The 14,925-nt window shown below is 34.4% G+C and overlaps 1 protein-coding gene across 3 annotated transcripts in view; it reads left to right on the top strand.

The window, feature by feature from the left end:
• PLS1 (plastin 1) overlaps positions 1-14,170 on the top strand; it is a 35,233-nt gene extending 21,063 nt beyond the window's left edge. For all 3 annotated transcript variants that reach the window (XM_065748052.1, XM_065748051.1, XM_065748053.1), the window contains 12 exons: positions 91-223; positions 1,093-1,174; positions 1,871-2,036; positions 2,140-2,282; positions 3,709-3,804; positions 5,204-5,399; positions 10,108-10,186; positions 10,483-10,597; positions 11,284-11,417; positions 12,162-12,285; positions 12,647-12,771; positions 13,243-14,170. In XM_065748052.1, the coding sequence (XP_065604124.1) occupies positions 91-223; positions 1,093-1,174; positions 1,871-2,036; positions 2,140-2,282; positions 3,709-3,804; positions 5,204-5,399; positions 10,108-10,186; positions 10,483-10,597; positions 11,284-11,417; positions 12,162-12,285; positions 12,647-12,771; positions 13,243-13,378 (1,529 nt within the window). In that variant the 3' untranslated portion in view covers positions 13,379-14,170. The remainder of the gene's footprint in view (positions 1-90; positions 224-1,092; positions 1,175-1,870; positions 2,037-2,139; positions 2,283-3,708; positions 3,805-5,203; positions 5,400-10,107; positions 10,187-10,482; positions 10,598-11,283; positions 11,418-12,161; positions 12,286-12,646; positions 12,772-13,242) is intronic.
• Positions 14,171-14,925: the final 755 nt, after the last annotated feature.

The following is a 14,925-nucleotide window of genomic DNA, read 5'->3' on the forward strand; positions in this document are numbered from 1 at the left end:
AGATGAACCTCTTAGATCTAAATCTGGTGTTCAGTGGTACTTGTTCATGGAAATGAAAATAACTTGTTTCAATGATATTTTTCTTTCCAGAGGAAGAAAAAGTTGCTTTTGTTAATTGGATAAATAAAGCTCTACAAGATGACCCAGACTGTAAGCACATTCTCCCCATGAACCCGTCAGATGGTAGTCTTTTTAAATCCCTTGCAGATGGCATTCTTCTTTGGTGAGTGTGGGGCTGCATGGAAGAGAAGAAATCCTTCTCAGAGGTTAAGTGCTGATCACAGTGATGTGAATGAGAAAACTCCTGACAGGCTTTAACATCAGGACTTGGCTAATAAATATTTTAAATAAGAAATATTTTAAATATTAGTATTTTATTATGTAGAATGGGGAAACAGTCTGTTTGCCCATGTTTTTTCTACATTTTCATGCAACTCTGTGCATATATTAGTTTTTTCATCTTCAGATCAATAATCATAAATGCCAGGTATGTGCAGGTTGTTTATAAAGGAGATAATTACACAGTTCACAGATTCATTAGCTGATACAATTAGAAATCTTTGCAACTTAAAATACTGTTACTAAATATACTAAAGCATAGGATAGGAGGAACAGAAATCTGAGTTAAATCTGTTGCAAAGAGTGCATTGCACATCTTTTAACTCTGCTGCAGTTTTGTAGTTAGTAATAGTTCTTAGTACAATGATAATGTTAGACTTTATATCATGCTTGTAGATGCAAAATACTGTAGGAATGCAGTCCTGAAGGATCACTTAGTACAAATATGTTCTCTGAGACCACTTAACTCAGAATAGTTTGCAGTTACAATCTCCCACTATCTTTATTTGACAATACGAATATGCTCTTACTTAAGTCTAAAACCTAATTACTCAAATTTAAGTAGGTATTACATGGGGGTTTTCTATGTGAATGTACTATTATTTAATGAGACAAAGCTTAGGGGTTGAGATTGTCTTTATTTTTAATTGTCAGACAGTAACATTTGAAACTAGCTATAAATATTTTATAAGCAATAACAAAATATATTTTCTCTGAAGTGAAAAAATGAATAAACTGACTTTTCTTTCTTAGCAAAATGATTAATTTTTCGCAACCAGATACAATTGATGAAAGGGCTATTAATAAGAAGAAGCTCACTCCTTTCACTATTTCTGTAAGTAAATCTTCCACTTGAATCTTGTAATCTCTACTTAACTGAGGAAAATATGTCAGCAGAGATAATCTCCAGGGACAGAATAAGTACATGTGGTATGTCAAGTATAGTACTCAGAAGGAAAAAAGAAGTAATATGGCAGCTGTCTTTGTTTCTCCTAAGATTTTTTTCATTTGTTTCAATCGTTGACTTTACTTTTTTATCAACATGTTGAATTGCTGTGAATTTTGAAATCCTGCTTGGTCCATTACATATTGAGTTGCTTGAATAAATGTCAGTCTATGTAAGAGCCAAAAAGATGACTGTGATGACAATTATCTCTTTCATAGGAAAAAATTCCATGTTAACACATTTCTCCACAGTATGGAGTCCCTGGTATTTTGAGCAATATTTTCTAATTTGTATTTGTGATTCTTGTGCACTATGAATAAGGCTCTGATTAGTGATCGAAGCAGTGGAAGATGATCCTTGATTTTTTCAGTGGTTCCATGTTAAAGCACTGTAAATAATGTTTTCAGTTACCTTTTGATAAGACATCATTCCATGAGAAATCTCTTGTTGCCTACAGGCTACCCTTGAACTAATCATTACTATTTATGACTTCAGAAACTTTTAGTTTTTATTTTGTTATAATATGGATGAATTTGCTCAGACTTGCATCCTCAGAAATGTATAAAATGTTACTATTCCGAATAGGAAAACCTAAACCTGGCTCTGAACTCAGCGTCTGCAATTGGCTGTACAGTTGTCAATATTGGATCACAAGATTTGCAAGAAGGAAAACCACACTTGGTATTAGGTCTCTTGTGGCAGATAATTAAAGTTGGTCTTTTTGCTGATATTGAGATCTCCAGAAATGAAGGTAAGAGTAATGTCACCTATTGCAGAACTTGCAGATATAAAATTAACTACTTTTTCATCATGGTCACAGCAATTTCATTTTTTTTAACTTTTTTTTTTTTTAGCTCTCATTGCTTTGCTAAGTGAAGGAGAAGAACTAGATCAGCTAATGAAGCTTTCCCCAGAAGAGCTCTTACTACGGTGGGTGAACTACCATCTGGCCAACGCAGGGTGGCAGAAAATCAGTAACTTCAGCCAGGACATTAAGGTATGTAGTTATCTCTCTGATAATTAAAAATATAGTGGTATTAAAGCATACAATGCATAGAAAACATAAGCCAGATCAGAAGCATTTAGAATATTTGTCATCTGCTTTTTCTATACGTATGCTAACCCACATTTTTCAACAATGAAGGAACATTTTGATCTCGAATATTCTGTTCAGTTACTCATGCTGCGTATTTTCACACCACAAAGCAAAGTGCACATGTCCTGAATATGGCCTTGTTGGAAAGTTCCAATGTTCTTAGTTTTTTATGAGAACTACTTAGGACAATTTGCACTACCCTATTAGTTGCCTTTTACTTGGCCATCTTTCTCTGTTCCTGGATTTGCAGAAACCCATAATTTCTTTCTATTGTTGTTTTAAGGAGGAAGAGTTTCACTTAAAATCTTCTCTTGCTGCATGTGTGCTAATGTTTATAATGTTTTGTACCTAGCATTTTACAGAGGAATGGGAAACAGTTTATGGCAAGAACAATTGTTCAGAGTGCTGTCTGAGGTAGATTCTAATTTTTTATCCAAGGATTCAGCAGCTCCTCTCAATCACTGTTTAGCTGACGTTCCAATTTAATGACCCAAGTGTACTGAAAGACATACTGGTTCCTTGTGCTCATTTTCAATCGTTCTGCATGAGGTATGCAGAGTACTTTGAGTCCAGTTCAAGAAACAGAAAAATACTGTTAGAACTAAAAGAAAAGGAGCCAGATTCCCTGTGGTGGTAAGACACCTTCTCTACTCACTGAAGAAAAAATTAGAGTAATTGCTAGTTAATACCTTTTCAAATGTCACCAAGAAGGCTCATATTAAAGCAAACTAGTGTTCTCTATGGAAACTGCTAATAGAGTAAGGATGTTATATACTGTGTAAGAAAAGTATTAAGTATTTTCAAAACTAGTGGGTTATTGGTTTTTCTAGTTGGCTGGGGTGGGGGAGAGAAGTATACTAAAAACTGAATTTGTCACTACAGATAAATCTTAAAAGAGCCACTTGGTCTTATTTTTTAATTCAATTTACTTAGTCCATTAAGAAAGACATGTCTAGGAAACTGTTGGTTTAATAAGGAGAGTGAATTAATGAAATACCAACACTGAGACAAAAATCAAGTTTTTTTCTTTGTGGATAACCTGTATAAATTTGCCTTTATCTTAATTGCAGATCCCTAGTTCACATCCAACAGAATAAATGTAACTAGCATTATCTAGAACAATTAGCTGACATTCCTTTTATCTGGCTTAACGGTTTCTATGTGAAATACCATATTAAAATGGCTCAATGACCTTAACTGTATTTACTGTAATTAGAGTGGCACATTGCTGAATTACGTGGCTTTTTTTATCAGGCTGTAAGAGCAGTAAACAGTGAAGAAAAGCTACATATTTACTCAATTTCTTAATGTTATTCTTCCTTTGTAGGATTCCAGAGCATACTACCATCTGTTAAATCAGATTGCTCCCAAAGGAGATGACTTTGATGAAATGCATGTTGAAATTGACTTCTCAGGGTTTAATGTAAGTATCCTAAAATCTAAAAAATAGAATGAAATTATCTGAGACTGTGCATGTGTCCAACATCTTAGTTGCAAGGCTGTCCCAGAATCCCCTTTGACTTTTGAAAAGCAAATCTCAATGAGATTCCTCAATGCCACGTAACATTAAAGGGAAAACGTTTTAGTAGGACAGGATTATGCATCCTCCATTCTAAATTTTTGAGCTGTTTTACTTACGTCAGTGCCCTGATATACTATCATTTCAGTTGGGTCTTCTGACATGAATATTACAGTATCCTGGTTCAGTTCTGTTCTGTTGGAATTAAAGCAAGGAGAAAGGGGTAGGCTTTGCATGCTTTGATCTTTCCTCAGACTAAATAGCACACAGAGTGAACGTGCTGGCCCTCTCAATATTCAGTAGGGAAGTGTAGCAAAGTGTTTCCTTGTCAGTTGTAAAGGGATAAAAGTGCTAAAAAGCCTATCTAGGTGTTGAAAGCACTTTTCTTCAGGATGCTTAGTGATGCTGGTTGGAAAGTTTACTTGGAGAATGTTTGATACAAAATTGAATGGACTGCCTTAAGATATATGTATAGATCTTCAATGGAATCTTACTATTCATTGTAATAATGGAAAGTCAACTGAAAACAATGCTTGCATATTTATTGCTTATAACTGAGCTTTAGTCCTCTCAAATTCCTTCAAGAGGAAAGATCTGTTTTGTTTGTTACTGTAATGTTATTTTTTATGAGTAATGAGAAAGAATGGTAGATTTTTGTTGCTTTTTCCCCAGTAATTTCCTATAATCATTTCTTTTTCATAATGAGCTCTAAATCAGTATCATTAACATGCAACTTTGTTCTATGGTAAGGTCCTAGTTGTGTGTACCAATACTGAGTTACTGACTTCATTCTAACAGTAAATCAATTGATAATTTCCCTCTAAATATTAACTTCTAGTGCTGTGAAGGTTAGAGGCAAGAAGTATATGCTACATGGTTTTGAAGCTGTAGTTAATTCTACCAAGGATAATAATAAAGATAAAACAATTACAAACAAATTACCTTTTCATACACCTTATGCATCACACCAACTGAAAAGATTTGGATGAAAAATAATTGAAGGAAAAGTTGATGTTCTGGAAAGTCGAAACTCTAAAAGAGAATTTAGATCACTTTTAATTACTATATTTGAGAATGAGTCTAAAGAGATGGCCCATGTTTCAGAATGCACGGTGAGGGAATCAACAGCCTGGAAAGAGAAACATAACCTCTGGCTGCTGTGCACAAAAGTGAAGGACAAGGGGAATTGTTATGGGCTGGAAGAGCTAGATCAGGCTTTGGAGGAACAGGTCAGGATTTGCTGGACTGCAGATTCAGAACATTCTAGTATTTGTTACAAGTTAATTTTTTTCTTTTCTTGTAGGATAAAAATGACTTGAGAAGGGCTGAATACATGCTCCAACAGGCAGACAAATTGGGCTGCAGACAGTTTGTAACTCCAGCTGATGTGGTTGCAGGCAACCCTAAACTCAATTTGGCTTTCGTTGCAAATCTCTTTAACACATATCCAGCCCTACGCAAGCCTGACAATTCATCTTATGATCTCACTTTATTAGAAGGTACTCAACTTACTGAGAATATAGGAGATAAGAACGTTAGTGATTTCTGTTTAAGTATTCCTTCTAGGCTGTGATGTAGGATCCCTGTGTGATGGTGCCTGTGTTAACATCAGTATATAGAGCTTCTACATTAGCTTTCAATATAAGCCTGTAGTAGAAGTCCCTATAATCGCAAATATTGGAATGTGGAGTTTTGATTTGCTTACACTAGTCTGACAAAATCATATTCCTGAATAACTTACTGTCATTCATTTGCAGGAACAAAACCTGTCCTTTTATTCCCTTTTCAGGTTTTTCTTGCCATTATATTTTAGCTGATTTACAAATTCTAGCTTTTCCTAATTGGGAAAGCTATTATGTTATAGTCTTTCAAAGTGCCTTCACAGGTTTTGTCATTAAATATATGAATACACATGTGTATAGTTGATTTCCTTTAGAATGAGGAAACTTTAAAAAAAAAAATTCTTATCAGTTAGCTATATTGATCCTAGCATATCACTAAACTTGTACTTTCATTGTACTGTTCAGAGCCCTAGTGCTAGAGATAAAGGAAAAATTGACAGAAGTCTTTGGCTGTTACCCTTTTTGTGGACCAGCTAATCTAGGACAATGAAACAGTCCTGCCAGTGTATTTCACAGTTGTTCACTGATCTCAAAGGAAAGGTGAGAATGAGGGTTGACGCACTTGGGAGAATCATCACCAATGTTAACACATTCCTCTGCACTGCCTACTCCTGCCTTCCTCATACTGTTCCTATCAGGTTTCCTTTCCGTCTAGGTGAGTCCATCTTCCTTTGCTTCTCACTTTTTCATAAGTTGCCTGCTCTTCTGCATCCCTGTTTCACAAATCTTGTGTCCCTCAGACCACTCCTGTTACAGGCTTCCTGCTTTTCTTGTTTCATGGATGTCAGCTGTGGTAGAGGTATAAAAGCACAGGAGGTAGTCTTCTTTTTCCAGCCTTGATACCCCTAGTGACTGCAGTCTCTGCTGTCCAGGACAAATCATTGAAGAAAGCCCTGCTCTTCTTCTGCTGCAATTCTGTTGGAAATGTATGCTTTTGAAATTGTGTATAGGAGCTGTGTGAGGGTAGAATACATTCAGTTCAGCTTCTCTGTTCTGAATATTAACCTACAGCTGAGATTCAGTGGGTCAAATTGATAAGAGTTATAATTGGCATGGCGAAGAAACAGATGAACTACATTCTGAACTTTCCTAAAACGCTTAGCTAAGATCCAAGTTTCAGCCAAAACCATTAGGATAAGTCTTAATTACTTTCATGTTAGATTACCATTTTTTAATGGCCAAATTTATGTTAATGGATATTTTAGGGGCAGATAATAACCATGCCATTGTTGTGTGTTTAAAAGCAAATAGGAGACTTATCTCTGCCCATAAATGATAACTCCTGTGTTGTCATGTAGATCTCAACCATCAAAAGACAATGTTGTTCATGTGTTTTTCTGCTTGTTTGTTTTCCATAAAGTCCTGTGTTTTGACTAATGTTTTCTAAAAGTAGTTTTAGAAAGAATGTCAAACATTCATTTCTTTATAGCTTCTACATAGATGGTCTGTTGTAATCTGACTCATGATTTATAATGCTTTCCTGTTTTGCTTCGTGAAATGCAGATTTGACCCCTCCTAATGTAGGTACTGTATTTAGTACTTTTCTGTACTCTGTAAAAGTATTTGTTCTGCAGTTCTTTGTGTTTTTATTTCTAGATTTTTAATTGTTTCTGTCCTTTTATGTTGCTTGATATTTATATTATTCTTTCTGTTGTTTTAATATGCCGCCGTAAGTAGAAGGAAAAAATGCAGGTCTAATATGATGCATATAAAATGGGGGCAAGGCTTTAGTAAGTCAAATACCATGTCATTCTTTCTGGGGGAACTAACCTATAGGAGCTTTCCTTGAACAAAGACTTAAAGTCGTAGACTTGTATGTGAGTGAGTAGAGATTCTTGATAGCCTTAGTGTTCCTGAATCAAATTCCATCTTTTCTATGATGGTTACACCTAAAGCGTATCACGTGTGTTTAAGATGATGACCACCAGGCGTAAACTGTAATCTAAGATGAGAATGTTTAAAAAAGTCTGGTGATGTGCATTGGTATGTAGAGAGAATATCCCTCAGATAAACTTTGAGGTGGGGGGAATAAAAGAACATCTGATATTACATGGGGTGGGAGGAGAGGGGAATCCTTGGTAAATGCATGACTTTGGGGTGTTGCTGTTGTTCTGAGGAAATTCTCACTCATAGGAAAAGTGGTAGAATTTGGGCTCTCACTTGCAGAAAACCTTTCCATTTTAGGGGAGAAAGAAGATGTGGACACAAGTCCTCTCATGTTTCGTCTAGTGTGTGTGTACTCTGAGGTTGTTACTTACTCTACTGGTCTACTTAGGCCAGCTGAACTGAGGGTTCAAATTGCATTGCTTTGTTACCTCAGGTATTTGGAACCCTTTGGATCTTGACCCATCCTTATGACTACTCCTCACTCAGTTCCATAGTACAGTGATCTGAGAGAAGAAAGAGATGGCTATAAATATGAAGGATACTACCAAATTTGCTCCTCTCTCTTTTGTGTAGCTCTGTCCCCTTTCTGCAGTTTTCCTATGATTTTGGCTATCTGCTGCACCACTCAGCAGAAGATGTGCTCCTGGTAGGATCACAAGGTATATTTTGAATAAAAGAATGGAAAGAAAAAATTGGTCAGTTCTCAGCCATCTGGAAAACTTAAAAATTTGTTGCATGATTTAAAGTTGGCATATTAAATATTTTATATTGAGTTGCTGATAGACAAGATGGTGCTCTTACTCCTGCTTGTCTACTTTAGATTCTTTTAAGCATGCATTGTAACATTCTGAGTGCAGTTGCCAAGTATGTTTTTGTAGCTATGCTTTTAGTAAGAGTTCATTAAGTAATCTGCTTGAATTATATTTCATCTTCTTTGATTTTGTCTTTTCTACAGAAAAAAAAATCTGTTTTTAATGCTTTTAAGAAAATGTAATCCTTCATTGTATTTTAAATTGTGTGGGAAGAAATATGTGAAACAAAGCTGACTGCCTGAAGCCCTCACAGAATAGTATTTCTTTCAATGTGTGTTCATCAGTGACTTTTTGATAATTTTTACAAGTGAATCTCTGAAACAAAATCTTATCAGATCTTACATGTGGAGTTCAACTTAATTTAGGAAGGAAATACAGTAGGGTGAATATAAACTATTAGTATTTGGAAAATAACTAATAATGTGGCTGACAGGTTGTTTTTTTTATGAAATGAGTATTGTTGGAACATGTCAATTACAACCAAAATTTCTCACAGATGTCTGAATTCACCTGTTTTTGTTATATATATGTGTGTATATACATATGTACATACATGTGTATATATACACACAAAGTCCAAGACTTCTTCTATAAAAGAAAATATCTGGATTAAAATTGTGACCTCTATTTGAAAATAGAGCTATACCATGATATCAATTTCGTAGAAAATGACAGTAAGGAGGCCTTTTTTTTTTTTTTTTTTAATGTAATGATATGCATTTGCTTCACTTTCCTGTACTCAGGATGAATTGCAGAACAAAATGAAACTATTTTCAAGCTACATAAATCTCATTAGACAAATTCGTTACCATTATACAATAAGGAACGAGCAGTGCAAACTATTCTTCAGATTTGCACGAATTTCAGTTCTGTGAAATCTGTTCTACCATTCTTTACAGAGAATTGAAATGAAATGTTCTTTGTAGGAGGAAACGGCTTATGCAGCATCGATTCATAAACAATTGGTCACAGGTCCATTGTTAATTTTAGGCACTGCTGAACATAGGAAATTAAGGTATTAATGTAACATTATTACAGAGCACCTATTAAGGGGCTCATAATTATAATATGAAAGAACAATCTAAGTCAGGAAAGTGCATGGGTTTTCTACTGAATTTTTTACATTTCTCACAAGTTGGAAAGAGCTGGTAAGATGACTGGAATGCACTCATAGAATCTATTCTGTTGGAAAATGTCCATTACAGCTGAAACTTCCAGCTGCTCTGCTGCTGCCATTTAAAACTGCAGGAACAACTAGCACCATTGGTAGTATAAACAGCATCACAAATGTTGCCTATACATTATTCCCCTGCTGGGCTTCCTTGTGTTTAAAAACTGAAAAGGTGATGTCTGTTGGTTTGGAAGATGTTCACAAATTAATTCTGAAAATCTACACACAGAGAGAGTAGAGCTGTAGTTAATGGAGTTTGATGCAGTTGCAGCTTGTTAGTATTAACCTTTAGTGAAAGGTATTTCAAACTGTTGAATGCACTTTACACTGATTATTTTGGTTTTAGGAATTGTTAGCTTAGTTATTTTTCGCCATCAGTTCCATAATATATTCATTATTTAAAATGAATACAAAAAAAATTATTTCTGTATTTTATGAAACTATACTTAAATTAGAGAGAGAGAGAGAGAATCTGATAGCACTCTGTGTTCTCTCTGCCCAGAACTAATGGACCTTGAATTTTATAAGATTCTGAATATGATAATCCTCTCCTCTATTAGCCAATAGTGATTATTATTATGAAAAGGGTGAACTCATTTTTGAGGAACAAAAATGTAGTATGGGAGCTGGATCTTGTATGTATGCAAGTCATTTAAACGTTCCTTATGGAAATATTTTCTCTAAGAAATTTATATAGAATTATCTGTCACTGTAGGAGAAAGTAATGAAGAAAGAACCTTCAGAAACTGGATGAATTCACTGGGTGTAAGCCCATATGTTAATCACTTATACAGGTAAGGCTTCTTAAGTAATATTTTCTTTGCACCAGGATGTAGTAATGTGTTAGAATCTGTAAGAATACAGTAACAACATGAATTCAAGGAATCTTTATTTCTACTGAAAGTGATTTCCAGGTTACTCTACAGTATGATTGGGAGTGGTCTGCAGGACCACACTGAATAGTATATGATTCAGATAATATACTCACAATCAAGAAATAGATGTGTGCTGCTGGCATTTTCTACTTGATAAAATTTTCATTTTGAGTATGAACTTCTGTCATTAAAAATATTCCTTTACTCCCATTCAGTGACCTCTCTGATGCTTTAATAATCTTCCAACTGTATGAAATGACTCGTGTGCCAGTTGACTGGAGTCATGTTAACAAACGTCCTTATCCTCTACTTGGTGGTAACATGAAGAAGGTATGTAGAAACTACAAGTACAGTTGGGTATCACAGGCTCTAACTGTCCTGCTTGTAGTAAGCTGGATTGTCTAGATTTACCGAGATGATCTTGAGGAAAAAAAAAAAAAAGAAGAAAAAATCATACAAGCGATACCTAAACAAATTAGTAGTTATATATCACTTCACTTTAAAAATGTGGACTCCATTTGGCAGTATTATGTTTATGATTTAATTGTTTAATTATGTTAAAAAGAAAATCAAAATTTCAAGCCTGGCACATCTTTTGTTGTCTGATGCTCTTGTGTGTTACTCTTCCAGGACAACTTGTGCAAGTCCTGAGCTTTCATTTTGAGATCATTTTAAAGTTAGAAATATAGGGAAAAAAAAACAACTGATTGTTTTAGAAGATTGCTTTTTTTTAGTATTTTTCAAGTTCTTTTTTTTTTTGCTGTATTATTTTGTTGAAAAACAAGAGAAAATGTTTTCCTCGTGTGTGAAATAATCTTATCATTTGAATGTTATATAACTGTATTTACATCTGCAAGGATAGTAGAAACTGCACAGTGTAGAAAGGTTAGAAATGTTTCTGCTATACTTTGGAGATAAATCTAAATTGATTTAAACTATGCATAGTTTCTATGTCTGTATTACAGAAAGATTGAGGGTTTTTTCTTTTTTTTATTTGTGTACACATTTATTTTTAGATTGAGAATTGCAATTATGCAGTAGAACTTGGAAAGACAAAAGCTAAATTCTCCCTTGTTGGTATTGCTGGACATGATCTAAATGAGGGTAATCCAACTCTCACTTTGGCTTTGATATGGCAGCTGATGAGAAGGTAAGTTTGGAGTAATTCATGATGTATGGATGTGTGTGTGCATGTATATGCCACTGTTTCTACACCAAGGAAAATGAAGACAAATCTTCAGTTTGTCTAGCAGGTGCACTGATGCACAGTGCATCTAACAGATCTATTCACTGCTGTCAGCTTTTATAGTCAGATACAAATGTGTTCATAATCTGAATGAAATCTCACACTTGAACATAGAAATTGCAGACATTTTGATATTTTTGGAATCAAATAACCATATTAAACTTCCACACATGCTGAAGTAACTTTTAACTTGAAACATTAATAAATAGAGCTGCAACATTATGTAATTTTGTTACTTTTAATATTAATCTGTGAAATATGGGAGTTTACATAAGCGGGAGTGAAAACTAAAACAATGAACTGGGTGTGATTATTCAGTATATTTGAGTAGTTTGGAGAGTCATCTCCAGGCATCCCTATCATAATTCATAAAATCCCTGTAATCTGTCATAAATTTGTATACTTACCTTGTACCATTTAAGCTTATAAAATTATTTCTAATGTGCTGAATAAGAAGTATAGAATGAAATAACAGTGACCATTATTAACTCTAGGATGTTATTTTATTTTTGCAACAACTGAGAAAGAGATTTAAAGAGCAAAATAACTTGTAAGGGTACCGTATGAAGATAAGTACTTGTTACCTGAGCACAGCAACATTTTACTTTTGCTTGTAGCTTTAATTCAGACTTATCTTCTCTATTAAAGGTATACTTTGAATGTGTTATCAGACCTTGGAGAGGGTGAAAAAGTAAATGATGAAATTATTATTAAGTGGGTGAATCAGACACTTGCAAATGCAAATAAGAAAACTTCAATTACCAGTTTCAAGGTAATCAAATACATTTACCTTTCTTCTTTCCACCTATAATCAGATCTGGGATTTTTTTTTTCAATCTGGTTAAGTTCTTATGTTTCTGTTGTAAACAAGTTTTTACTTAACAAGCCTTTTTCTTTAGGGAAGAACTAACAAGAACTTAACAAGCCTTTTTCTTTAGGGAAGGGGGAAATTTCTTTGATTTAATCAATTTATGCCATTTTTATTTGTGTAATAATAACAATTGTAAACATTGTAATTTTGATGTGCTAAAACTTTTAGACCTTGTGAAAAGGCAAGGTTTCTTTCATTGTGAAAACAAAATAAACAAAGCTAATAAATTTCTTATACTAATCTTAAAAGTTTTTTCTTTTAGGACAAATCAATTAGCACTAGTTTACCCGTCCTAGATTTAATAGATGCCATTGCACCAAAAGCAGTTCGCCAAGAAATGGTCAAGAGAGAAGATCTTTCTAATCAAGACAAATTGAATAATGCCAAGTAAGTCTTAAATGAATACTTTGTATTTTCATAAAGTTCAGAAATACATAAATTCATGGCTTATTTAATATGATTTCTCTATTTTCACAGTGAGGAATTGCACTAATTTAGTTGATTTGTTTCAGAGGATGTTCTGAATTCTAATAGTCCAAAGCTATTTTTCTAGCAGACTTTATGAACTCAAATGTGCAGCTGTTATGATCTACTACCACTCCAGTGGAATCAACTTGATAGCCTGCTGTAATGCCTAAGTTCTGAGAAACACAAATGCTGTGACAACCAGTAACAAAATGGCTACCAGTACAGTTGCTAATAGGTTTTTTTCTTCACAATAATCATCATTTTCATCTTCTCCTGGAAGATAGGTTCTGACTGAACAGGCATATTCTGATGCTAAAATCTGTTGTTGCTATGAATTTTCACATAGTAGTAGGTGCTAGCTAAATAATGTGTTTTCTCTTGCTTTCCAAGGTATGCCATTTCAGTTGCTCGAAAAATTGGTGCTCGTATATATGCTCTCCCAGATGATCTGGTTGAAGTGAAGCCAAAAATGGTGATGACAGTGTTTGCATGTTTGATGGGAAGAGGACTGAACAAAATAAAATAACGAAGAGGTTTAACACAACTTCCTGTGATAAACATGAGACATGCTTCACAGCTTACAGAATTTCGAAGCTTAGTATAACACGAGAAAAATTATATGCACAAATGTATTCATTAATTACATCCTAATGTGTTTTTATGAAATTGAATGAAATTTTAATATAATGATTTATGGTTGCTACTATTTTCAGAACATGTTCATTATTAAATTAATATCTCATTGCTTTAAAAACAAACCAACCCGACTGCATCAATCATGCATCAGTTTATGTAGCATGTAACCACCTGTATCATTTTACCTGTTTGTGTTTTTTGAGCACCTATTGAGAAACTTTTTTTTTTTGGCAGCTATTAGTTAAATTTAGTCATACCTTATCAGTGCATTCCAGTCCCTACTACATTGCTCTGAACTTTACAAGTTATCATCCTCGCCTTATTCTTTAAGAGCTTAAATCCTGTTGAAATCAGTCTTGTCATTGACTTCAGTCACAGCAAGTGAAGGCCTCTAATAATATCTGGAAGCTAATAATTGTTCATAAAGCTGATGAAACTTTTTGTGGGAATAATCTTTAAATATAGGTAGTAGCTTTGCTATTGAGCAAGAACTTCTATGGTCTGTGTCTTGAGGAAAAAAGCATAGTAAGAAGAAATGTAATCGTGTTATTGGATCTGCATATATGTTAATTTTTTCAGTTGAACTAAACATCAGATTTTTTTAATTTTTCATAAGATATTGTAAAAGTGAACAATAAAAGCCTGGCCTTTCCAGTTTGGGAGCTCACCTTAATGAACTGCATTTCCTTACAGGTTGTTCCTTTGAGTTTTACTGGAGTATATAGCATATATAAAGGCTTTGTATAGGATACACTGTGTGGGTGAGATGAAGTCTGTAAATATTAGCATTAAGATCAGTATGAAAATATTTGTACCTTTCCACGCATCCGTAATTTTGCATCAAAGGTTCTGGATGTTTAATTCTTATCAGAAGCCAAAGAGTAAGGAAGACAGACAACTAAATACAAATGGACTTTTGTAAAGATATGGAGCTGCTTTTTCTCTCCACTCCTGGAAACAGTAAGTATGGCAAAATCCAAGCATGATAATAAGCAGGAGGGTTAGAACAAAAAGCAGCTGTATCAAGCTTCTGTTACCTTGCACAGCATATTAAGAGAAAATTTGTCCATTTGATTTCCCTTATGTAAGGGGACACTCTGAGTCTTGGAGAACTAAGGGCTTGGATTTATAATTTTCTCTATACTGGCTATTGTGTAAACTACTGCTGTAGTGCAATGTATAGTTTAAGGGAAAGAAAGAAAACCTTACTACAATTACATTATTAAGAATCTGTTAGAACATTATTTTATAAAATAATAGAAATGGATTTTCAGGGTGCAGCCTCATCCCCCTCTTCTCCACAGTGTCCATCCTTATAGCTCAGCTAAAGGGAGTAAGGCTGTGCTGGTGACTACCTGCAGCTTGAGGCGAAGAATTTGGGGATAAGGCCTGGTATGTCATGACTACTTGCATTAAACCACAAAAACAGGAGTTAGG

The sequence above is a fragment of the Cyrtonyx montezumae genome, unplaced genomic scaffold (genome assembly GCF_038088225.1).
Source record: "Cyrtonyx montezumae isolate F1298 unplaced genomic scaffold, pur_monq_1.0 scaffold_5, whole genome shotgun sequence".
In the NCBI taxonomy this organism is placed as follows: domain Eukaryota; kingdom Metazoa; phylum Chordata; class Aves; order Galliformes; family Odontophoridae; genus Cyrtonyx; species Cyrtonyx montezumae.